General features: G+C 42.6%; 3 protein-coding genes across 4 annotated transcripts in view; 1 reads left to right on the top strand and 2 right to left on the bottom strand.

The window, feature by feature from the left end:
- Positions 1 to 3,506: 3,506 nt before the first annotated feature.
- JAGN1 (jagunal vesicle mediated transporter 1) lies at positions 3,507 to 6,931 on the bottom strand. The gene is made up of 2 exons (XM_014070478.2): positions 6,804 to 6,931; positions 3,507 to 4,190 (listed from the first exon to the last, which is right to left on the bottom strand). The coding sequence occupies exons 1-2, from the start codon at positions 6,890 to 6,892 to the stop codon at positions 3,728 to 3,730; spliced, it is 552 nt and encodes a 183-aa protein (XP_013925953.1). The 5' UTR covers positions 6,893 to 6,931; the 3' UTR covers positions 3,507 to 3,727.
- Positions 6,932 to 7,162: 231 nt separating this feature from the next.
- RPUSD3 (RNA pseudouridine synthase D3) lies at positions 7,163 to 21,523 on the top strand. Its single transcript, XM_014070471.2, has 9 exons — positions 7,163 to 7,292; positions 9,472 to 9,611; positions 12,163 to 12,207; positions 12,888 to 12,984; positions 14,012 to 14,119; positions 14,325 to 14,409; positions 14,861 to 14,987; positions 16,581 to 16,720; positions 18,130 to 21,523. The coding sequence occupies exons 1-9, from the start codon at positions 7,216 to 7,218 to the stop codon at positions 18,322 to 18,324; spliced, it is 1,014 nt and encodes a 337-aa protein (XP_013925946.2). The 5' UTR covers positions 7,163 to 7,215; the 3' UTR covers positions 18,325 to 21,523.
- TTLL3 (tubulin tyrosine ligase like 3) overlaps positions 21,366 to 24,800 on the bottom strand; it is a 45,172-nt gene continuing 41,737 nt past the window's right edge. For both annotated transcript variants that reach the window (XM_087708686.1, XM_087708687.1), the window contains one exon: positions 21,366 to 24,770. In XM_087708686.1, the coding sequence (XP_087564812.1) occupies positions 24,636 to 24,770 (135 nt within the window). In that variant the 3' untranslated portion in view covers positions 21,366 to 24,635. The remainder of the gene's footprint in view (positions 24,771 to 24,800) is intronic.

Genomic DNA, 24,800 nt, shown 5'->3' with positions numbered 1-24,800 from the left:
AGGAACATTTTGACTTCTTAATGACTTTGGAGACTGGTGAGCTTTTCTTAATACAATAATACAATAGCAGAGTTGGAAGGGAGACCTTGGAGGTCTTCTAGTCCAACCCCCTGCCTAGGCAGGAAACCCTATACCGTTTCAGACAAATAGCTATCCAACATCTTCTTAAAGACTTCCATTGTTGGGCATTCACAACTTCTGGAGGGAAGCTGTTCCACTGATTAATTGTTCTACTGTCAGGAAATTTCTCCTCAGTTCTAAGTTGCTTCTCTCCTTGATTAGTTTCCACCCATTGCTTCTTGTTCTACCCTCAGGTGCTTTGGAGAACAGTTGGACTCCCTCTTCTTTGTGGCAACCCCTCAGATATTGGAACACTGCTATCATGTCTCCTCTAGTCCTTCTTTTCATTAAACTAGACATACCCAGTTCCTGCAACCGTTCTTCATATGTTTTAGTCTCCAGTCCCCTAATCATCTTTGTTGCTCTTCTCTCCACTCTTTCTAGTCTCCACATCTTTTCTACATCGTGACGACCAAAACTGAATGCAGTATTCCAAGTGTGGCCTTACCAAGGTATTAACACTTCACGTGATCTTGCTTCTTCAACAGGCCTTTATTTATTTGGATATTTCAGGATGTCCCACTTCAAGCCGTTCAAAACAGATGATCTCCTAGAACAGGGGTTGTCAAACTTTTTAAACAGGGGGCCAATTCACGGTCCCTCAGACTGTTGGGGGGAGGTGGAACAGTTGGGTGGCAGGGCTAGGTGGTCATGTGACTAGGTGGGCATGGCTAGGTGGTCATGTGATTGGATGGGCGTGGGCAGTTTTGTGGTCTGCGCAGGCCGGATTAATGGCTTTAGCATGCGCAGAAGCGTTGCACAAGAGAGTGTGTGCGCCCGAACCAGTAGTAAAAAAAAATGGCAACCCACCACTGTACATAATGTGCCCTAATGGCAAGACTATCAAAGTATAGTAGAATCAAACAATCTACTTATTTTTACTGATGGATTTCCTTTTCTCCCTGGCAGCCTCGTCTTTCAGATGTCCTCTTATCTTTCTCTCTGGTTTTTTGCTGACCTATTTTGTGTGGGACATCTTGCACAATATAACTTGTATTATTTGAAATATTATTTTGAAGCTTTCCAGCAAAGCCTTTCTAACTTAATTCTTATCCCTAACCGAACCGAACCATATAAACATATTCATTCTTTTTTTATTCTGTTGCTTGTGTTTCTTATGAGGTTTCCCTAAAGCTCCTCCACAGGGGAAAAAAAAACATGAAGAATTAACTTGTACTCCATTACCATAAAAAAAATTCCTGAGCGGTTATGTGACTTCCTTGGGAGCAGGATTTTCATTGGCCTCTTAATGCTGGTGGTACAGTATTAAACTTTATGCCAAAAACTTATCGCTTCACAGAAAAATCAAGCACATTGATAGGTTATTCTGCAAACCCACAGATCCATTGGAGTGGCAACTTAAGATTCAAGATTGACTCAGCCGTCCATCCTTCCGAGGTGGGTAAAATGAGTATCCAGATTGTTGGGGGCAATAGGCTGACTCTGTAAACCCCTGAGAACTATAAAGCACTAAGAAGTGGTATATAAGTTTAAGTGCTGTTGCCTGAAATATACACTACCTTTTCCCATCAAGTAAATGTGTTTTATCAGAAGCCAAAAAAATTTTTTTGGTAATTTTGCGGCTTCTTTAAGCCATAGGGACATGGTGACTTGGTGGCTAAGACCCTGAGCTTGTCGATCAGAATGGTCGGCAGTTCAAATCCCTAGCGCCACAGAACGGAGTGAGCTCCTGTTACTTGTCCCAGTTTCTGCCAACCTAGCAGTTCGAAAGCATGTAAAAATGCTAGTAGAAAAATAGGGACCACCTTTGGTGAGAAGGTAACAGCGTTCCATGCACCTTCGGCGTTTAGTCATGCTGGCCACATGACCACGGAGACATCTTCAGGCAGCGCTACCTCTTCGGCTTTGAAACGGAGATGAGCACCGCCCCTAGAGCTGGAAATGACTAGCACATATGTGCAAGGGGAACCTTTACCTAAACCATTCTTCCTTCTCTTATCACCTCTCTCAAGGAAATTAAAATCCACCATTATGGTTCTGCTGTTCCTTCCTCTGTAGAGGGAAAAACATTCCTACAAATCTTGTGGCTGCCATCAAGAAAAACTGCATATATGTGCATGGCATGTTTTAAAACATGTATGGACAAATACACCTGAATATTTGCTCCTTAGCTGGCAACCTGATGAGCAGGGAGAAAGAGAAGAGAGAGGGGCAAAGAATCTGCTTAAATTTGACTTTAGTTTTTCCCATTGCCCATCTGTCCATCAGGTTGCCTGTAGCCCTCAGCAGAAAAAAGGGCTGTCTTAATACAATGCAAATTGAGAAACGTTTGCGCTCTTGCTGCCTATTGGTCCTAATGGCCAGTGGCTATTGCCAGAATGAACGAGAGCTTGAGTTAAAGACCATCTGCTAGGAAGCTAGAATGGAAGAAAAAAATATGCTGCATGCACTTCGGTTTTCCTCAACCATAGCCAGTTTAAAAAGTGAGGACTTCAATTCCCAGAATTCCCCAGCCAGCTAGGCTGACTGGGGAATTCTGGGAGCTGAAGTCCACACACCTTACAGTACCCAAGGTTAAGAAACACTGATATAACTGCTATCAGCTGCCTATCACAGCCATCACCCACCCACTTCCAATCCATAAAAGACCTTGGCACAGGACTTTTAAGATAGCACTTTATTTGGTTCACAAGCATGAGAGCAGAGATGGGTGGCGGCAGCCATTCCTGGAACACCTAGACAGCTTGTTAAAAAAAGGCAAACAGTCCCTGGAACGTGGTTGGGCCCTCCATGGTTGGGCCCTACAAGGGAAGACAGCAAGTCAAGCTGAGGGGAAATTCAGCAGGGGAGGCCTCAGTGCTTGACATATACCAATCCCATGTTGGTAGGGCTGGAGAAAGAGTAAAATTGGCAGCTCTTACCGCCAGGGTAAGTAGCTGCTCCTGGGAGCGTGAGCACGCACAACAAACATCTTTTGACTGGGTTGGATCATATAATATTCTGAAGTGGGGGAAGCAAGGAAGGAAGGGAGGGAGCGAGGGAGGGGAAGGGGAGTGAGGGAGGGGGTTCCTGGCCTTGTGTGCTGCTTTCCTATTTCTACTAGGATCCAATTATTCACAGCTTAATTCAAGATAGTGCACAGGTGAATCTTTTAAAGTGCATGTGGCATAGCTCAACATTGGTTCGTTCAAACCTACAGGAGACTCCAGCAAGTCTCATCTGCCTAAGTCAAGTGAGGAAAGCATTTCTCTAAAACAGGGCTGTCAAACACGTTGCCGTCATGTGACGTATCGCAATTTCCCCCCCCTTTCATTAAAAAGGGGGTTGGGCGTGGCCAGCATGTGACGCTTCTGCCCCACGAGCCGTGAGTTTGACACCCCTGCTCTAAAGGGTATCAACTGCCTCTCCTTTGGAAGGATCCCAAGCCTACAACTCCCAGTTGTAAGTCACACAAGCAGAAAAACAACCGAACCCAGTTCAATGTTCACTCAGGCAGCTGGAACCCCTGGATCTCCCACTTGCTCAGTATGAATGTGAGAGAAACCCAAGAGCACCAACTCCCTCTCCCTCAGGAGACCTCTCCCTCTTCCCCATCCCTCGATCCAAAGCGAGTGTTGATGCATGCAGCTGCCAACCCCTTTGTTTACTACTTCTTCTTCTTCTCCTGAGTGCTGGTGAACCAGGAGTCCAAGAGCTTTTTGCTATAATAAAGTTGCCAGCCGTGAACTTGCACCGCCACCACCACCAATAAATACATGACCGAGACCGCAGAGAAGCCGAAGATGAAACGGTAAGCTTTGCCGTGGCGGTAGAGCTGCTGAGCCATCGGGAACATCTCCATGCTGCCGTAGATGAGAGGCGCCACCGAGAAGAGGCCGGTGCTGATCATGGAGATCACCAAGTAGCTGATGTTGTTTCGGGGGAAGGAGAAGAGGCCAAAGAGGGAAGGGATGATACTGAGCAAGTATGGGTACTCCCACTGGTAAGGCATGGCCACCTTGTCATGGGGTAGAAGTTTGAAGTGAGCTACGCACATCTGTGCTGCCACCAACAGCCACAGGCCCACCTGCATGTAGATCAACTTCTTAATCTCAGATTTGAGAGATACACTGTGGAAAGCAGAGAAAAGACGGAAGGAGGAATTGGTGAGTTTGATCCTGTGCTTAACAACTGTCCTGCTTAGAAAAATCGGGCTGAACTGTGGTTGTAAGTCGAGGACTACCTGCATAAATAAAATGGGTACTTCTTTACAATGGGTGCTTCCTTTTATTTCGTTTCAAATAATCTTTTTTGGGGAAAAAATATCCAGCTACTACAGACAATCTGGCAGCTATCAAGAAAAATTGCCAGTGAGTGCTTCATTACCCACTCCTGAACTACAGGATAGGCTTTTGCTTCCTTGAGGAAAGCTTTTTTGTGAGAAAGGTCAAGAGGCATTCATGAGAAATGTTTTTCTCCCAAAGCCCCAGGGCTTTGATCATTGCACAACAAGCAAACACTCGGTGACTGTTTTTCCCAGTGTAATGATATTGCAATGGAAAAAAGCTTCACCGGCTAAATTGCCACCATGTGACAACTGTACACATTATTTATTTCAACCACATTTTTCCCCTGCCAAGAACATCCATCTTGTGGCACCTGGGTCACAAATATATGAATGTATCTTTTCATGTCTTTTTATGTATACTGAGAGCATATGCACCAAAGATAAATTCCTTGTGTGTCCAATCACACTTGGCCAATAAAGAATTCTGTTCTGTTTCTATTCTATTCTATTCTATTCTATTCTATTCTAAGATTACGACAAATCTCTCACTTTCCAATATGGTAGAACGGTGCCCATTCAAAGATCTGGTAAGTTGACAACATGCTAAAGGTCTGGAAAGATAGTGTCTGTCTTTCGTTTCCCATTCAGCCACTACTAAAAACCAAGTCAGTTCCTTTATCAATCAACTAATAATCCATAGTGGTTAAGGTGCTGGCCTAAAAACCAGAAGACTGAGTTCTATTTCTGCCTTAGGCATGAAAGCTGGCTGGGTGACTTGATCAGTCACACTCCCGCAGCCCAACTCAGCTCACAGGGTTGTTGCTGCAGGGGAAATAGGAGGAGGACGCCGTATTAGCTATGTTCTCCACTTTGAGATACTTATAAAGTGATAAAGGCAGGAATGTAATAAATAAATCGGTAAGTACGGTTGGCTTAAGTATCAAATACTACTTTGATCAGTTGGCCAAATTCACGACATCAGAGAACCCTTGAAATGAAACTTCCTTGCCAAGAAGACTGTGGGGACTCCTCCAGAAAGTTTCCATGAGTTGAAAGTGACGGGCATAAAACAATAATCCTGCTAAAGCCTGTGTTTACAAGTAAAGATATTTTTAAAAAGCTATATTTTCTACTTCAAAAAGCAGAGGACAATGTCTAAGAAAACAAGGAAGGCTTAACAACAGGAGGCCCGCATTCCCTCTCCAGCCAACCTCTTTGAAACAAGTATTGGAAATGGGGTGAAAATGAAGACATGAAAATTAGCTGGATTGAATGGATTTGTTCCATTTGAAAGCCTGTCTTAGGTGACACTTGCCACCCTTGCTTTCTTCTCCCAATAAACTCCCTTTAGATCTCGAGAAATGGCTTCGTTGGTTTAACAAGGACATTTCTCATTCAAACTTTGCAAGAGCATCTTTATAAATGAAGAGGCCAGTCAAATGTGGCTGACCTCAAAGACACATTATCTGGGCAATAATAAAGAGAATGGTTGGCTACTATTTGTTCCAGAAAGCTTTTCAACTTCTCAGGCTTCTCTACAGCCCAGAGAAAAATCCTGGTGCTTTCCCACTCAAGTACTAATCCTGTTTAGCTGTTTTGAACTGAGCTAAATGCTGCCACTACCTGCTGTGTATTTTTATAGATATCCTTAAGGCTTGGGTAGAGGACAAGCCACCAAGAATCCTAAGAGGTCAGTAGTGGCGTGCATAAGTGCACCAGCGTGCCTAATGTCCCTGTCCTACTGTACCCATTTATTTGTACCCATTTCCTGTGTTCTTATTCATGTTTATTCTTATTCTTGTTATCTAGTACATGAGCGACGAACGAACTAAATAAATAAAATAAATGCAATCTAAGGAGAAACAAATGCAACGCTTAACCTCATTATTCAAATGCAATCGAGCTGCATGCTGTCCCCGTCTTTTTGCCTTTGGGAAAAGGAGCTTTTTTATATTTATATATCTATATCTATCTAATCTATATCTATATCTATATATAGATCGATATCTATATATCAATATCTATACATATACATATATATAGATAGATATAGATATATCTATATCTATACATATACATATACATATATATATATAGATATAGATATAGATATAGATATAGATATAGATATATAGATATAGATATAGACATATATATAGATATATAGATATATATAGATATAGATATATATAGATATATAGATATAGATATATAAAAGAGGGAGGGAATTAATGCAGTAAGAGATTCTCATTTTAGAGGAAGCCACCAATTCAATGGTCGGCAGGAGCAGCTAAACGACAATCGTCCTGCCGAGTAGATTGCAGAGCACGGATCAGACAGGGCAGGCAGGAAGGCGGCAGCTCCCGATGCTGCAACATGCAGGTTTAAAGACAGGAAGAAAAAAATAAATGTGGCTTCCTAAATGGGTGCATGAGCGCGACACCCCACACCCCACCTCATTTGGTAATGCTCGGCCACGCGCTCCCGGTGCCGGAAGTCGCTGCCATCGGTTCCCGTGGCTCGAGGTCCCACGCGCGAAGCCATCTTCACGAGGGGCAGAGAGAAAGCGACCGCCAAGGCGAAGAGCGCATGCGCATCAGCCTGTCTTTAAACGTGTTGCTCTTGGAGCCCCGCCTCCCGCGAATTTGCACTTCAGTCAATGGCTGCTCTGTGGGGCGGGAGGGGGTTCCTGGGTTTTTTTTTTAAATACATGGGAAGAGGCGGTGCTATGCGTCATTTCCCCCCCTCTCTCAGGAAACTACATCTCCCAGCAGGCACCGTGCTGTAATCTGTATAGATATGCAGAACGTCGCACGTTTTGTCTCCCGTGCAACAGATGCTTCCGGGATAGTCTCCGCGCGCTCGGGATGTTCGGGCTTAGCCTCCGCCGCGTAGCCCGCGCGCGCGGAAGGTTGCGCGCGCATTTTAGCACCCCGCCGGCTTGGTAAGAAAAAACGACTCGCTCGCCTTCTTCTGCGCGGGTTTTTGTCGGTGCGGTGTGGAACAGGCAGAAGCTCAACGGGCATGACTTGCCGGCAATGGATGCAGCGGGGGATGAAGTATAGGTAGTCCTCGACCTGAGACCACAATTATACCCGAAATTGATTTTGTGAAACAGTTGCTAAGTGAGATTTTGCCCCATTTTACGACTTTCCTTGCCACATTCGTTAAGTGAATCACTGCAGTTCTTGAATTAGTAACACTGCTGTTAAATGAATCTGGTTTCCCCATTGACTTTGCTTGTCCGAAGGTCGCGAAAGCATGACCCTGAGACACCGCAACGGTCGTAAATGTGAGTCAGTTGTCAAGCATCCAAATGTAACTCATGTGACCATGCGGATGCTGCAACGGTCGTAAGGGTGAAAAATGGCCATAAGTCACTTCTTTTCAGTGTCATTGCAAGTTTGAACAGTCACTAAATGAACTGTTGTAAACCGAGGACTACCTGTACATTTCAGTGGCTGCATCCCTTCCCTGCAGTTCTCACACCTCCGAAATTGCTGGAAGTTCTCCTATTAGGGGAAAAGTAGCAGAGAGACAATTCGAGCCAGCTGCCCTTTGGGTTTTGACTGGACCTGTTTATTGCACCAACCTTGAATGTACATGGACGTTTCTCAACCTTGGTAGGTTGAAGATGTATGGACTTGAGTTCCCACATCTTCAAGCTACCAAGATTAAGAAACATTGATGTGCAGGATAGTTTTTTTCTTTCTCCAGTTTATAAATGGAAAGCTATTTACCTTGGGCTACTTTTTTCTGCCTCTCCAAATAAATTCATGAATGAAATTGATGGGAATTGAGCAAGAAAATATTGAATGGCTGTGGTTGTATTTCAGTGTATTTCTAAGAAAATTTGAGTGACTGTTTCATTTATATACAGCCCGCTCTTATTACCTGGTTTGAAATTGAAGAGAGAATAGCAAATCCATTTGTATTTACATAAGCTTCCGGTTCTAAGCATGGATATTTGTAAAACGTGTTCATTCAACAGGTATAGAAAGCTCTGTTTTCAGCCATGCGGCATATAACCAATTTCGTTGTATTTAAGTACGATGACAATAAAGATTATACTTATATAAAACACCCAGCTGCCCCGTGAGGATTTCAAAATGGACAAAGTCAATGATGCTAACCTTGTTTCTAAATTAATATGGAATGATCCTTTAAATTAGTTCTCATTCATTTACTGTTCACATTAAAACATCTCTCCTCCCCGGTCATCTGTGGTGGTGCAGGAATGCAGTATTGCAGGCTAATTCACTGCTGACTGCCAGCAGTTCTATTCTCACCAGCTCAAGGTTGACTCTGCCTTTCATCCTTTCGAGGTCGGTAAAATGATGAGCCAGATTATTGGGAGACAATATGCTGACGCTGTAAACCACTTAGAGGAAGTGGTATATGAGTCTAAGTCAGTCTAAGTCAGGGAAGTCGAACTCAAGGCCTGCGGGCCATCTGGCCTGCAGGATGCTTAGATCTGGCCCACGGGGCTGCCCTGGAAATGAGTACGTAAGAAGGGACGGGAAAGGAGAAAGGGAAGAAGGAAAGATAAAAAGATGAGAAGATAGGAAGAGAGCAAGGAAGGAAAAATGAGGAAAGAGAAAAGAGAAGGAAGAGGGAAGGAAGGAAGGAGAGAGATTATAATGAGAGGGAGGGAGGGAAGTCTAAGGGAAGTCTTGCCTTAGCACTTGGCCACCATAGGTGCCCCCAACAGTTGAACTGGCCATGCCCACCCTGACTATGCCCCTCCAAGGTCAAACACAACCCTGATATGGCCCTCAATGAAATTGACTTTGACACCTTTGGTGTAAGTGCTATTGCTTTCCATTCACTTGACCTCTTATGTACAATGAAGGAAGTAGTGGTGGTTTGGATGTTGCTGCTCTATAGTTCCAAACACTCATATCTATACAGCAACATCTAGATTTCCACAGGTTTCCCTCTCATTACATTTGTGACTCTTGATGATCATAATTCCAGTCATTAACTGCCAAGAATATCTAGTGGTGGTAAGGTATTCATCTATAAAAAAAAAAAAATTACTGCAAAAAAGAAAATTAGTATGAAGATAAGAGCTGGCTTAGAATACAAGCGTGGTTTTTTAAAACAATTTTCATTTGACTTAGGTATCACTTGCTGAACCTTAAAAAAGTAGACATGTCAATGGGAGAAACCCCCAATAAAATAAGCTACTTGAAACCCTTGAAGTCACTGGAGCCTGATTCGTTGTTGAAACTCCTGAAAACATCTATAGTACATGCGGATGGTATGTGTCTTCTCTCATAATTCTTGAGCCAAAGGTAGGGCACCCTGCAGATGTTGCTGAATTCAAATTCCTATCATCCTTGGTTAACTCTGCCAGCTGGGGTTTATGGTAAGTAGACCCCAATAACATTTGGAAGGCCTGATTGATCATCCTTGTACTGGAGCTTATGGGCAAACCTTAAAACCAAATGGCAGGAGATTTGAAAGTGCAGAAAAGTGTACAGAACCTTCATGCGATATCCCAAATTAGTACCCAGCAGCTAAAGAGCTGCAATCTTTTGCCTTCACATCATTGGGTATGTTCTTTTCCCAGAGCCATCTGCTTGGATCCAGTAGGGAAACTGGAGTTTTATTGAGCCTTAATGTATCTAATTAGGAAGCTTCCTCCTGCTTGTGTTGTGGCCTGCCAGCTGTCAGTGGAGCTGGCAACAGACTCTGAGGAGGTTGGGGAGGAACGTGGACCAGTGCTGGAGTCCAGGGAAGGCTCTGATGGATGCTCTGCATTGGAAGCACAGATAGAGCCAGGGCCGTCCAACATTTTCCAGCCACTGGAGAGGCAGCTGCCTTTGGAGGCTGATATGAATGAGGAGGAGGAACAGCTGGGGCCTGTTCCAGATGCACGTGTGTGCAGAGCAGTTAGAGGTGAGCAACAGAGGACAAGGACTCGACTCGGGAAGCAAAGCACACATGGACGCTGAATGGCCCCTCCCTGGCTGGAGAATAAATAGAAGGAAAGGGGGGTGGTTGTCGTAGGAGACAACAGTTCGTATTTCTGAAGATTTTGCTCATTGTGTTTCGTGCCACAAAGACTGCTTGCCAGAACTTAATTTTCAGCCTTTCGGCTGGGAGCTCACAGCCTTACAATTATCGCAAGGAACTCATAACTCCTTGAAGGACTATTGCCTGAACTTTTCAGTGGGTGAATGCAATTAATTCACAAGAGGTAAATAAAGGTGGTTTTTTTTGTGTGACAAGGAGTCTGTTTCTTGCTTCTGCTAAGGATGGGTCAGAAGGTTGGTGGAACACAGATCTGTTTAAGACTTGGAGGGATATGAGCTAAGCTATAATGTGGCTTGTTGTTAGCTTACTATGCTGTGTGATCTCAGCCAATGTGGTTTATTTAGTAAATTATATAGCTGAGCAAACTATGCTGAATCTCGTATATAGGTAATCCTCAACTTATGAGCACAATTGAACCCAAAATTTCGGTTGCTAAGCAAAACAGTTGCTGAGTGAGCTTTCCTCTATTTTACGACCTTTCTTGCCACACTTGTTAACTGAATCACTGCAGTTGTTAAGCTACCGTGTTTCCTGAAAATAAGGCCTGGTCTTATTTTCTTTTGGGCCCCAAAATAAGCACCAGGTCTTATTTTTTTGGGGGGGGGATGTCTTACTCGCATACCTTAGGACTACTGCAGCTAGGCCTCCTAGGCCCTGACACCTAATGCGCTGGTGCCACCACTCGCGGTAGTAACACAGTTAAGTGAATCTGGCTTCCCCATTGACTTTGCTTGTTAGAAGGTTGCACAAGGAGATCACATGACCCCCCTGGACACTGAAACCATCGTAAATATGAACCAGTTGCCAAGCATCTGAATTTTGATCATGTAACCATGGGGATGTTGTAAAGTGTCATAAGTGTGAAAAATGCTCCTTAGTCACTTTTTTCAGTGCCATTGTAATTTTGAACAGTCACTAAACGAATGATTATAAGTCAAGGACTACCTGCGTGTACATTTGGACTTGCAGGTTTCTAAACTTTGCAATGGAACATCAGAAGTGGTTTTTAAGAATGCAGTATTGCAGGTTAATTCTGCCGATTGCCAGTGGTTTGAGTCTCACCAGGCTCAAGGTTGACCCAGCCTTCCTTCCTTCCGAGATGGGTAAAATGAGGACCCAGATTGTTGGGGGCAATATGCCGACTCTGTAAACCGCTTAGAGAGGGCTGTAAAGTACTGTGAAGTGGTATGCAAGTCTAAGTGCTATTGCTATTGTTAAGTGCTAGTTTTGTCATTCATAGACATCTGCAATGGAATCCTTTCTGTTGATTCAAGTAGTCCTCATTTAACATCATTCAGTTACCACAGTTATGAAATAGTAACTTTACGACCAAGCGTTGCATTTATGACCTTGATAATACTAAAGCAGAGAAAATTGAAGTAAAATCATTAGCACAATTAGGGTTTCACTTAGTGATTGTTTTGCTTAGGAAGAAATTTGTAATTGATTAACAAACAATTTACGATTGTTAAATAAGGACTGCCTATGTGGTAAACTGGGAGATTATAACTTGAGTCACTCTGTACATTTTTCAAATGTCTACATATTCTCTCTCTCCTTCCCCTGAATTTAAAAGAAAATGGGAAGAAAGGAATGAACATGGGAACTGTGAAGTGTGATAAGATAGCCATTCCCCCAAAGCCAACCCCACCATAACTTGTGGCTTTTAAAATCCCACCATAGCATTATTTTGAATTATGGAGCAGTCTATTAGCCTGTTCTGGAATTGTTTTGAACTCATTGCCACTTGTCCTTTCAATTTTGTATTTCAGGTACCCTCGTGGCCATTAACAAACCTTGTGGTATCCCTATATCAGGTAGGCAGTCCTGTGATTGAATGGGGTATGGGACAGCTGACTATCTTGAATACTTTTCTTATAAATGAAACAATGAAGCATTCTTTATAAATCAGTGAAACCAATATTTGCATATTGGCTCTGTTAGCACTGTTCTCCAAATAAGGAGACATGTGAAGATAACAGGTGTTCTCTTAAAATAAATTGGGTGTTGTTGTTGCGAATTCGTGTCCTACCCATCGCAACCCCATGGACAACACTCCTCCAGGCCTTCCTGTCCTTTACCATCCTCTGGAGTCCATTTAAGCTCACACCTTTTGCTTCAGTGACTCCATCCAGCCCCCTCATTCTCTGTGGTCTCCTTCTTCTTTTGCCCTCAATCGTTCCCAGCATTTTCTCCAGGGAGAAAATTCCCCAGGCTCTTCTCCAGGGAGTCCTTCCTTCTCGTTAGGTGGCCAAAGTATTGGAGTTCCAACTTCAGGATCTGGTCTTCTAAAGAGCGGTCAGGGTTGATCTCCCCTAGGACTGACCAGTTTGACTGCCTTGCAGTCCAAAATAAATTGGGAACTGATATTAATTTTAATCTGGAGGATAAGCAGATCTCCAGTGGTAAAGGAAAGAGATCTCTTACAAGTGAAGGAGTGGTAAATAAGATTTGGTTGGAATGTGTGCCCTTGATAGGCTCTTTCTTCCTCCAATAGGCAAGCCAGAAGACCTGACTTTGCAATCTGTTCTGCCACAGCTAAGCCAGATTCTAAATCTCCCACAAGATCTCCAGGTGATCAAAGCTCCAGAAAAGTAAGTAGCTGAATCCTAGTTCCAGGGGGAAATGTAAAAGTGGTAGACAAAAGTTATACCAGGATATCATGATGTAATATATGCACACGCTGCTTATCTTCCATCGTCTAGCTTCCAGGCCTGCTTAATTTTAAAAACAATGTTGCTTCTTCGTAGACCATCATATGATACCCTTAATCGGGTCTTGGCAACTTTAAAACTTGGGGATTTCAACTCCAAGAATTTCCCAGCCAGCATCTGGTGTTTCCTTCTGTTTTCCAGAAAAAAATGCCCAGTAGAAACAATGGGGTTGCTTAATTACCATAACATTTGCTTAATGCCCATTGCATTCACTTACTGACTTCCACAACAAGGGTCATGAAATTGTGCTAGAATATTCATGACTGGGAGAAACATGGTAACAAAGTCCGCCAATGAATAGGCATAGCAACTAAGTCAGCCAATGGGAGCTTAAACAGATCTGAGTCTGCTGAGAATCGAAACTAAAACTTCTCTGTCTGCTATGAACTCTGAAATGAAACTCTTCTCTCCTGCTTGCATTCTGCTTGTAACTTCTACCACATAAGAATCTACTATTAGTATTGTACATTTATTCATCTGTTATTATGTATATAAAGAAGTTAATGAATCCGGCTGAATCAGTCATCTGTGTGTGCTTTCTGGATTTGATTTTTCTGCAACAAAATCTGATAAATTGGGTATGCCACATGCTGACCTGCTTAATGATCATCCCAACATAATTATGGGCTTAATTGATTATAAGTCAAGAACTACCTATAGTTTATCTGATTTGATTAGTATATTCAAGCCAATTATATGATTATCCAGGATTATGGGTTAAACCAGGCATGGCTCATGATATGATATAAACTCAAGCTGAATTTTAGAATGGAAAATGTCCAAAGTTCAGATCCCTTCTGTAAATTAGTTGAGTGGTCTCAAACAAATCCTTAGTTTGCCCATTCAATGAGATTTATTAACAGCTCCTGCTAAAGAATGGATGACTAAAAGACTTTGCATTTTGTAGGGAAGGTTCTGGACTTGTTTTGCTGTCAAGCTGCCCAAACACCACCCGATATCTCCACGATTTTTATAGTCAGCGCAAGAAGAAAAAACATCCAGTTGCTACTTACTGGTGAGAAAACATTTTCTATTGTTTTCCTTTGGGGGGGGATGAGCAGGAAAGTGTGAAATCATTAGTTTCCTCAGTTGGAAAATTTGCAATCCAAGTATCTGGAGAGCATCAGTTAAGGAAAGCTTTTCCTAAAGAAACATTTTATTTTTTTCATGCACTTTCCCTATTGTTTCCAAAGCATTGCCTGATAACCCTCACTTTGCAGTGCTGTTACTACCAGGACTCCAGTAGCTACGGAAGGAGAAATTAATACAGGCCTCAAGATGGTGGACGTTGATGGCTTTGACATGGTAAGGGCGGGTGGGTGGGGATATGGATGGGGGAGCTTTAGATTGTGGTTCTGGAAAGCTTGTAGCTGCTGTTCTGGACAAGAAGGGTAATAGATTCAGAAAAATCCCAGTATTGCCAATCTGGAATTGCACTTCCTGCCTTGGGCACAGATTTAGTTAGGTGATGTGGGAGAAGAGCAAGCAGACCTGGGGAGGGTGGAGTTAAATGCATCATCAGTTTAGAATCCTTGCATCATCACAAAAGAAGTCTGGCCCCACCCACCCCCTCTCTCCCGGAATTCCGTTGACTCTTGTCTAGCACCAGTTTAATGCTGACCGTTAGTTGACTAGATTCTTGTGTGTAGGCTTGAATAATAAATTTTCTGTGATGGGGCTTAACATATGGTCTTGACTCTTTGCACTTGACTGGTAACCTACTAGGTGCTAATGCTGATGTTTGTCTGGATTACAGGTAGTGCCGGTGGCTTCCCCTTCTTGTAAGAGCCTCCAAGCCAAGGAGGTGAAAAGGACACTGTCGTACTACAAAGTGCTAGACTCAAAGGAGGGCTGTGCCCTGTTGCAGCTGCAGCCAGTGACAAGTGAGTTACAGTAGGGCAGAGGAGGCCTAAAGGGGCAACAGCCCAAAGTGGGCAATTAAACTCTCCTGAAAAACAGATTACAGGTAGCCCTTCTTTAATGTGCATTAATGCGGTGAACAGCATTCCGTGCGCCTTTGGCGTTTAGTTATGCCGGCCACATGACCATGGAGACGTATTTGGACAGCTCTTCGGCTTTGAAACGGAGATGAGCACCGCTCCTAGAGTCAGGAACGGCTAGCACACTTATGTGAGGGGAACCTTTACCTTTTAATCCAGTGACCATTAGAAGTTATAGTGGTGCTTTATGAGAGGTACTTAACAATGGTCCTCGTAATTGCACTGCAGTCATATGATTGCTATTTGGGACCTTGGCAACCAGTTCCAAATTATGATGGCTGTCATATGATTGCTATTTGCCGCCTTCCCTGCTGACTTCTGACAATCAAAGTCAGTGGAGAAGCTTGCAGGAGGTTGCAGATGGCAGTCACACGACTGTGGGATGCTACGACCATACAGGATTCACTTGGCAGCAACAAGAATTGCTGGAACAGTCGTTATAAGTTGGCAGGCCCACATGACCATGTCCCTTATGACTGCATTGCTTAGTGATGGAGTTCCCAGTCACAATTCCCAATCTCAGTCATTGAGTAAAGCGATTGTTAAGCAAGACGCTCACATGACTGCTTTGCTCAGCAACCACAATCCCGGCATTCTGATTGCAGTCGTTAAGATCAGGTTGTGATTCTCATAGTTGTACGTAAGCTATTGTTTTTATTTGATTTCCTACAAACTGAATGGAATTTGAGGGTATCATTTATATAGAGGATGGGGCTTCCCTGGCAAGTTGACTATTACATTTTCCTGTACCTCTTAGTTTCTTTTATAAAATTTTATCATTTTAATGGTCTTTCTTGGCCTTTTCTTTTGCAACTCCACCCCAAATGACCTGTTCTTATTCTTCCTGTGTTTTTTCCATGTCCCATCACTTCGTTGTTTCTCTACTTATTTCCAAACAGTTTGCAAAATGCATGCTGGGGAAAAAACATGTACTTAAGCCTTGGCCTTTCGAGTCCTACACAACGGTGTAGATTGTATTTTTGGGAGAGGGGATTGGGAGAGAGTGAGGAAGCGTTATTCTTTTTATTTTATCTTATTTTTGGATGTTGTGTGTAGAGTCTTACAGTGATGGCGAGTGCTCAAACCGGAACACATGTGCATGCATGGAAAATGGCCTGGAAAACGGCCTTTTTTTTGGCTGTTTTCCGGGCCGTTTTCTCAGGACGTTTTTCGGCCAAAAACAGCCTGAAAAATGCCCGGAATCGGTCCAAAAATGGCCTGTTTTTTGCCTGGTTTTGGCTGTTTTTCGGGCCATTTTTCAACACTCCAGCATTTGTGAAGACCAGATGGAAACCAGAAGAGCAGCTGGAGAGGGCTCTGCGTGCCACAGGTTCCTCATCATGGCTCTATTATAAGTCTTAAAAAAAAAAAAAACTTAGCAGTTCATGCCAAACCATTGGAGTTGGAGCTGATGTTTCTTAGTGGGGATGGCCAGCTTCAGGTATTGTTATTCTTCTCTTGTGTTCTCTGTGGCAGCTTTCCGGAACCAGCTGCAGGTACACCTGACCTTGATCCTGAGCCCTCTGCTAGGAGACCACATGTATTCGTCTCGGGTGGGAACAGTTCTTGGAGAACCTTTTCTCTTGCCTGCTGAGGAGACTCCGCCCCGGACACAGGTACCAAATTGCAAAATAGAAATTGATCCTGTAGTTTAAGATATGTAGAGACATTCTATGTAGATAGTCCTCGACGTACGACCATAATGGAGCCTGCCCCTTACAGTGGTATGGTGTGACTAGTTACGTTTCGGTGTTCCACGTAAGAAAAACCAGCAACACAGGTTGAGGTGGGACTGTTCATCTAGAAATGTGGTCTCAGCACAAAGCGACCATCCAGAAGGAATTAAAGTTTGTGCTACCATGGTTAGTTCACCCACCCCGTGTATTGTGCTCCACTTCCCCCTTGTGTTTTATACCCCTGCCCTCCTACCAACTGTTTGCTGCCAGTCCGGACGCTGCAGTCCGGCCACGCCCCTGGCCGCCCATCCAGGCTTAGCCCCTCAGTCTCTTGCTTCCTCCCGCCCTCCAATGATCAGCTGTTTTCCTTCACGATGGCCCCGCTAACCAGTCGGCAACCCCATGGATGCAGGAGTCGTGTGAAGTAGGCCATTGGCGTGTGTCTGGAATGCCATCCCAGGTAATGGCGGTGGCTCCCTGGCAGGGTGGTATGGCCGCTGATGCCCATGCGTGCGCGTCCCAGTTGGCCACTCCTCCCCCACCTGAATGGCGGCCCTGGGCCGTCTGGCAGTCTGGGGCTGACCGTGGCAGTCATAAAAAAGAGTGAGTCATGTGACTGACCTGATTTTATGAAATTTTATAGTAGTTGTTAAGCAAATCAACATGGTGTTTAAGTGAATCCAAGGTCTTTCAGCGAACCAATGGTTTGCTGTGGGTCGTTTTGCTGAAAGCCAGACATTAGTCCTGGTTTTGGACAAAACCATCATGAAACAGTGTCACATGACCGAGGAACATTGCAAATGCTGTTAGTGTGATTGCATTTTGGTTGCTTGGCAGCCAGCTTGCCTAACGGCCCTTGGCAGCATCCCACAGTCACATAACCACAATTTTTGACATCCGTGGAGATTCTCAGTCATCCAGGTCATGGTTGTCCCAAAGGTGTTTTTTTCAAAAGGCAACTGGATTTTGTTTTTCAGCCGGAACTGAAGAAGCTTCTGGGATGAGAAGCAAAACGTCTTCAAGGAAAAACTAAGACCAGTTGTCTTTTGAAAAAGCACAATTTGTTGACATTTTTTAAAATTGGTTTCCGGCATTTACTTCTGTTTTCTTGCTGGGGAAAAACACTCATTCGATAAAATACATTCACTTAACAACCACTGTAAAAAAAACCACCCAGGTCCAGTCACATCATAGCCTACTTAATAACTACAGTGACTTACGGCCGTTAATTCTGGTCTCAATTCTGGGCGCAAGTCGGGAACCCCCTGTAAAATAACAATTGGAAGTAGGTTGACATAGGAATTATTTATAGTAGCATTCTTTCTCTTCCTCTCCCAACCTCTTGATAGGCTCTGGAGGAACATATGATGCAAAAGCTCCGGTTACGGCCACAAGTGATGTTCCGCTTGCAGCTTCACCTCCACCTCCACCAACTTCTGCTCCCTGAGGGTTGCTGTTCTTCCTGCACTCTATTGGTGGCGCCCCCTCCTCCTTTTTTCCTCCAGACACTTCTCAGCCTCGGACTTAACCTGCCCCCCCTATGAGCAGCAAGCAGTGAAAAAGTCTGCAAAGCATTTGTCCTGGATTCTTTCACTGCTGGCAACCCAGTCAAGTGGATGCGGCTGCCGTTAAAATCTAGGCCCACACAAGGAAAAGGTCATGTCATTGTGGAAGAAAGCTTCTGCTTCTTCTGGGAAGAGGCTCAGATATATATATATATCGTATTCCTCCAGAGTTGCTTGAATAGGTGGCGTACAAATGACTGGCAGTGGAAAAAATGCTTATCAAAAAGTATGAGAGGAAGGAAATTTCTAAGTAAAAACTTCCTTTGTAACTAGTTGGTATAATCTGGCTACAGAAGGTACCATATTTTTTGGAGTGTAAAACACACTTCCCCCCTCCCCCCAAAAGACGGTGAAGATTTGGGTGTGTTTTATACACCGAATATAGCCCTGCCCACCTGCTGGTCCCCATCCTTCGGCCTCCGCCGTCCTCTCAAACAGAGCTTTTGGAGGTTGCAAACTCAGCTGCTCAAATGGAGCTTTCAGAGGGTGAAAAAGAAAGGTGCAGAGGCCAAAATGGCTACCTGGAACAACTGCTACCTTGTCGGACTGGTTCCCCGCTTCGCCTGCTGTACTCACTGGACCAATCAGCTGCATTTTTGAAGCTGCGTATCTGCCCCAACGAGGCACGTGTGAGTGTAGTGATTGTGTGCACACGGGCTTTCACAATCAGCAAACCTGTTGTAAAGTTTACCTATGGGAAAAAGCTGATGGGGGGTATTCCGGGAGGCTGATCCACCGGCCAATCAGCTGCTTGTGCTGAATCAGGCTAATGTGCTGAAGCTGACCAGGCTGTTTGCTAAGGACACTAGCCAGATGAATATCGATGGATGCTGGTAGGCAGAGGCAGGATTTTCCCCCTCCTTATTTTCCTCCTCAAAAACTAAGGTGCGTCTTATATTCCGAAAAATGCAGTATTTTAAGGTGGGCATTTCTGCATCCAGGCAGAGAAAAGTTAGGGGAATGTTTTTTTCAAACTATTTTTAGTTATCAAGTGAGCTAACATAGTGAAACATGCGAAGGAGAGCCCTGAATTTGCAGAACGATTTTGCCAATAAATTACTTTTTTGGCGTACAGTACAGTAGGCGGTTGCTGCTGATTCCAAAGAAAAATATTTATGTCCTGTTCTCAATTGCATGGAGCTCAGAGTTTTCAGGTCAAAAAGTTCTCTAATCCACTCTTAAATATTCTCAGAGTGACTTGTAACAGTAACTGTTTCAGCCGCTGTTGTGGATTAAAAATAATAAAATTGAAAATAGTTTGATCATACAAGATGTCAGCATTTCATAAAACATTTTAATTAGTTTTCAGGATACAAATTACTTCAAAGTTGTCCTGGTTACTAACATGGGCTCTGTTGATGTTGCTTGGATTAGATGTCATTATTAAACCCAAAAGATAAATATTAATTAAGAGATAGAGTGGGAGCAATACAACTGTTTTTTCCCCCCAAGGCTTTTAATTATTAAAATTCAACTAATGATAAACAGCAGACACTTCACCTAATCTTCCTCATCTTTTCACCTCTTTTATCATTTCTGGACACAGGCATTTTAAGTTTTGCAATTCTCATAAGTTGAAAATAAGTACACATATTCAAATATGTGCCTATTCCTTTGCAGCCGGCTCTTTTTCATTAATATTCTGGGTGAATGGCCCTTTCTGATTTGAAAGTTTGCCTTCTGCTAACGAACACCCTCTCTCCCTGTTTTGTAAGGGAGAAGCATGATTAATTTGAAAATCACTTGGCTCCTGTATGGACTTTGGACACAGACTGTTATCAGGGCCAGAGATTTACCTTCCTTTACAAAAACTTTCCTCTGCAAAAACCATTGGAATCTTTGGCTACTAGTTAGTGAGAAGACTCTTAAAATGAGATAGCCAGTACTTGGATATTTTTCATAAGCTTTGCCCATATCGGTAGACAGCTTATTTCAGGCACCAAGTTCTACCCATTCTCTTTTAAAGTTCTGCTACAACAAGGAATAAAAGTTGTGTTCAGAAATGGGCAAGAAGCAGCAAATTATATGTGGTGTTAGGCCTGATGCAACTATATTATATGATGCAACTATATTATATGGACAAGAGAGAAAAAAGAGGAACTGAAATTTAGCCTTCTATAGCGTTTGCAACATCTGGAAAACATGTATATGAATTATATGCAACTTTTGTTAGGCTGAAGATCTAAAATACCTGATCTTGGAGTCCTGTAGAGACTCATGAACAAAGCAAGAATTTTGGGAGCCAAAATAACACTCCAAAATTGTGCAAGTATATGTGGCAATATTATTTTTAAAGTACCCTTGTACCCTTGTATCTACCAATCCGCCCACTTGCAGATAAATCAACCCTTGAATTTTAACTAAAATACCATAAAATACATCACATGCAGATAAACCAACTGTGAAAATTAAAACAGAAAAAAAAAAATTAAGGGTCGGCTTATCTTATAAATGTGGCTTATAAGTGAGCATGTGCGGTAATGTTTTGGTGACTGCAATCCAGAAAGTGGCTTAAATTATGAATTAGAATGTGCATAATGCCTATGCCTTAAATGTGTTGGCTTAATGTTGGAATCCAGTAACATTCAGAAGAGCACAGCTTCCCCATCCCTTATTTTGCATAAATGTAGGTGTCTGAGGAAGCAGTTCTATTAGTTGTAAGAGTAGTTCTGTAAAGAATGGTGAGCATCTAAAAGTTACTTGTGTTCTAAGGCAGTGTTTTCCAACCCTAGCAAGTTTAAGATGCGTGGACTTCAATTCCCAGAATTCTGGGAGTCAAGGGTTTGAAAGATTGAGAATCCCTGTTCTAAGAAAATTTCTATATGTAGAACATAGACATCTCTATCCCACGTGCAGTAAGAACTGCTAATGGAGAAAACATTATTTCTAATGCTTGTTTCAGCTTTTGCTACTTTATATAAATGATTATCCCATTTTCTTCTTTTTGATAGCACCGAAAAAGGTTTTGACTTGTTTGCTTTAAATATTGAAACAGTTCTCCAAGGATTTAGACTAGTAGATTACAAAAGTAAAATTTATTGTTTTACAAAGACTTTACAAACCACACTGTTACAAGACCTGAGTGTAAATATGTTAATAGTAAAATAAAGAAGATATATTTGATTACCTAAAATACATGCTTTATGGATTGTAATAAAATTTATAAATACATAAAAAATTTGGCATCCTATTGCATTCTTTCCCATTTTAAGAAAAATATTTTATGCATATTAATGGAAATCTGAAACACTGACATTTATCACAGTTGAGGGGGTGGGATACCCACTGTATGACACAGGCTCCTTTTTTAAGTATGGTGCCAGGGCTAGTAGAAAATACATGGAATATATTTATACGGAAATAGCATGCTAGAATATGTGGGAACTTTTAAGCTCATTTATTTAAGAATCAGTCTTGTGCCAGAGTAAATTAGTCCATCTGATCTAGTGATTTCTAACCCTGGATCTTAAGTTGATGAGAGAGTCAGTCCTACAGTGCTTGGAAGTTTAGGAATAACCAAAGCCATGATTAAACATTGCGGCTGTTAATATCTCACCAAGATCACAAGCAGAAGACTAAACAAGTCCCATCTAAGGACATTTTGTAGACTGAATGGGGTCTGGAACTTTTCGAAAACAAAATGTGTACATTATGATCAATTTGATTTCCTTCACTCAAGAGATTAATTTAATCTCTGAGAAAGGCCTTGGAAGGCCCAGTACAAATAACAGTTACAGTCATAGTTCAGGAGGGGAGAGTAGTTTACCTAGGTTACCAGGTACTTTACCTCCACTCTAAGTCATGTTCTCCATGCAAAAGCAATAAAAGGTGGAGCTGAATATGCTCTGGTTATTATGAATTACTCCTCCCCCACCAAAAAAAGCCCAAAGGGGGGGAACCCCTCAAAATACCATTTTTACATGCATTGTATAAAAGTGTAACCATACTTTGCTTAATTATTTGCTGAAGACAAAGGTCAAAAAGTCCTATTAACCAAATTCTGAACAGGAAAATGGGACCTCCAAAACTAATCAGTCGAATAATACATCCGCCACCCAAAAAATCAAAATTAGCGAGTGGCTTAAAAGAAAGCAAACTTGCAATTATTTTTCTTCTATGCTCAAATGTCCAGCGTAAACAAGAGTTCTTGACATTTACTACCATTTTGATGATAACTAAATACAATAATATGAAAACAAAGCAATTATAGAAACAGGAAAATGTCCCCAAAGTAATGAGTTTGAATTGCTGTTAAGGGCATCGAGCTATGAAGAAGCTGAGAAAGCTCTGAAGTATTTAGAAAGGAGTGAGGCTGGAAAGAACCATTTTAGAATGTTCTAGTAATGTTGGAATATTTTTGAAGGAGAAATACAAATAGACGAGAGGAAACAGCAAGGAAAAGAATATGCCGTGTCACAGGAACATACAGTTTCTCGAGAAGTGTGGAGATTCATTATTGATTTAGAGCTTTCTAGATAAGAATTAACCTAGATTGTGCCTCAAAATATGGACGGTAATATGTAGAACAGAAGTGGGAACTGATCTCATTCCCAGTCAGTGTGAATAATGGAAAGTTGGTATTTATAATCCAGTCATTTTTGTTGGGCCAGTTTTTTCTCTTTAGTGGAGCATTTCCATGGGTGGGAGCATATCCTGAACTGAAACTATGGGACACCTAGTAAAAAGCATGCTTATTTATAATGTGATCATTGAAACATTTTTAGCATACCCCAAATCTATGAGTCATCTCATGTCTCGACGTCTTTCTGCAGCTAAACATTTAATAGCACTCCAATTGCTAGCACTGTCACCTGAGTGACAAGCTGAAGCAATCCAAGCAATTTCCAAACTTTCCACCTTAGATTATAATCCCCCAAAACAGAATTCAAGATAATGTGTTGCTATGGCCAAATGGTACGTCCAACCAGGATCAGTAGATTGTACAATGTTACAAATGCATTCCCACTGCATTTGGCTACAACTCATTAAAGCAGCCATGTCCTGTCCCAGTATTCTGGAAACGAACATGGCTACTTTCCTGAATCACAGAAAAGTGCTGCGGGCATGCCTCCACATACTCCCTATCATCTTTTCGGCATCGCCACAGAAACCTCTCACAGCCCTGCCAACCAGAAGTAACCAAATTGAAGCAGGTTGTACTCTTAAACAGTGTTAAGGCAGGCGCAAGGGCCACTGGAGATGTAAAGCCATCCTTTTCACCTTTTAAGTCCTGTAGATGATTTTTCCAGGACATATACTGCCAATATCATCCCTCTAAAGCAGTGTTCCTCAACCTTGCTGGCTTGAAGATCTGTGGGCTTTAACTCCCAGAATTCCACAGCCAGCATGGGTTTCCAATTGTTTCCTCATTCTTCACTGGCCGCCTCTGCAGATGCCCATTTTCGTAGTGAATATCCGATTGTTATAAAGGAGTCAAATGGCTGAGCTGCATTTGTGTGTAGTGGATTTGAAGGAAGTAAGATGGAAGGTGAATATTGAGTAGGAAAACACAGACTCGTACAGAAGGGAAGGTGAGGGAAAGGAGGGCCATGGAGAAAACACATTTAAAAAGATGTATTTTGGCAAGATGGAGGGTTGAGTTGGCTGCCCCGCACTCAGATACATAGGCACATATGGGCAGTGATTATGTTGGCACGTAAGTTGGATGGCACCATAGAATCATTGTGAAATATGCACACTGTTGGAACAGGACGTTCAAAATCATTTTCTGTCTCCTCCCAAAACAGCATTTAGAAGCATCAAACGCACCACCAAGGCTATAAAACTGCATAAATTATTCATTAAAACAATGCTAGAAACTGCTTTTTTTTTTTTAGAAGAATGAAGGATTATTTTCTGAATTGGCTCCTCTGTTGCAAGCACAGCCTGTAGACTGAATCTGGAATGCTGTTTTCTCCTCTTCTTTGCTTCAATGGCCCAGATGTTTCTTTGCCTTTGACGAATTCAGTCTTATTATTCCCCATAATAATTTCCCATGGTTTTCAGTCATTTCCCTTCTTTTGTGTCAAAGAGGAACGGAGTCACACAAAAGAAAACCACTTATTTTCCAGTGAGCGAGAACTTCAGAACATCCTCCAATCACAGGAAAGAGCCACAGCAGGAGTCAAATTCCCCTTTCTGAATGACACTTTTTTTTTTTTTTGAGATTCCCAGCACCAACTTGAAAAAAAACTTTAACCACTCAAAAGAAAAACACAAAAAAAATTGGCTTGGCCAAGCAAGGTGAATTCCTAAGGGCCACTCCCATGGAGCAAGTCCTCCCTGCTTTATCAGAATGAAGAGACAGAATCAGCTGCCAGGGTAGAATTAGTCAATGAGGATTCAGAATCTTTCCCCCCCACAGGAGGCAAGACAGACATCTGGTTGTCAAAAGCTGGTACAAGAGGTGGCAGCTGCTGCTGATCCTAGGCACATGGGTGGAGAAAGGACGAATG

The sequence above is a fragment of the Thamnophis sirtalis genome, unplaced genomic scaffold (assembly GCF_051295495.1).
Source record: "Thamnophis sirtalis isolate CommonGarterSnake01/CBP01778 unplaced genomic scaffold, rThaSir2_p1.2 scaffold_3, whole genome shotgun sequence".
Lineage (NCBI taxonomy): Eukaryota > Metazoa > Chordata > Lepidosauria > Squamata > Natricidae > Thamnophis > Thamnophis sirtalis.
Note: the sequence above shows the minus strand (reverse complement) of the source record. Positions and strands in the feature narration are given on the sequence as shown.

What these genes read in the sequence shown, in the direction of transcription:
- JAGN1 (XM_014070478.2), bottom strand. Translation starts at nt 6,892, where the DNA reads ATGGCTTCGCGCGTGGGACCTCGAGCCACGGGAACCGATGGCAGCGAC. An exon ending in GCCGAGCATTACCAAATGAG is followed by an intron (nt 4,191 to 6,803) that starts GTGGGGTGTGGG and finishes TGCTTTCCACAG; the next exon opens with TGTATCTCTCAAATCTGAGA.
- RPUSD3 (XM_014070471.2), top strand. Translation starts at nt 7,216, where the DNA reads ATGTTCGGGCTTAGCCTCCGCCGCGTAGCCCGCGCGCGCGGAAGGTTG. An exon ending in GCAGCTGCAGCCAGTGACAA is followed by an intron (nt 14,988 to 16,580) that starts GTGAGTTACAGT and finishes TCTCTGTGGCAG; the next exon opens with CTTTCCGGAACCAGCTGCAG. An exon ending in AGACTCCGCCCCGGACACAG is followed by an intron (nt 16,721 to 18,129) that starts GTACCAAATTGC and finishes ACCTCTTGATAG; the next exon opens with GCTCTGGAGGAACATATGAT.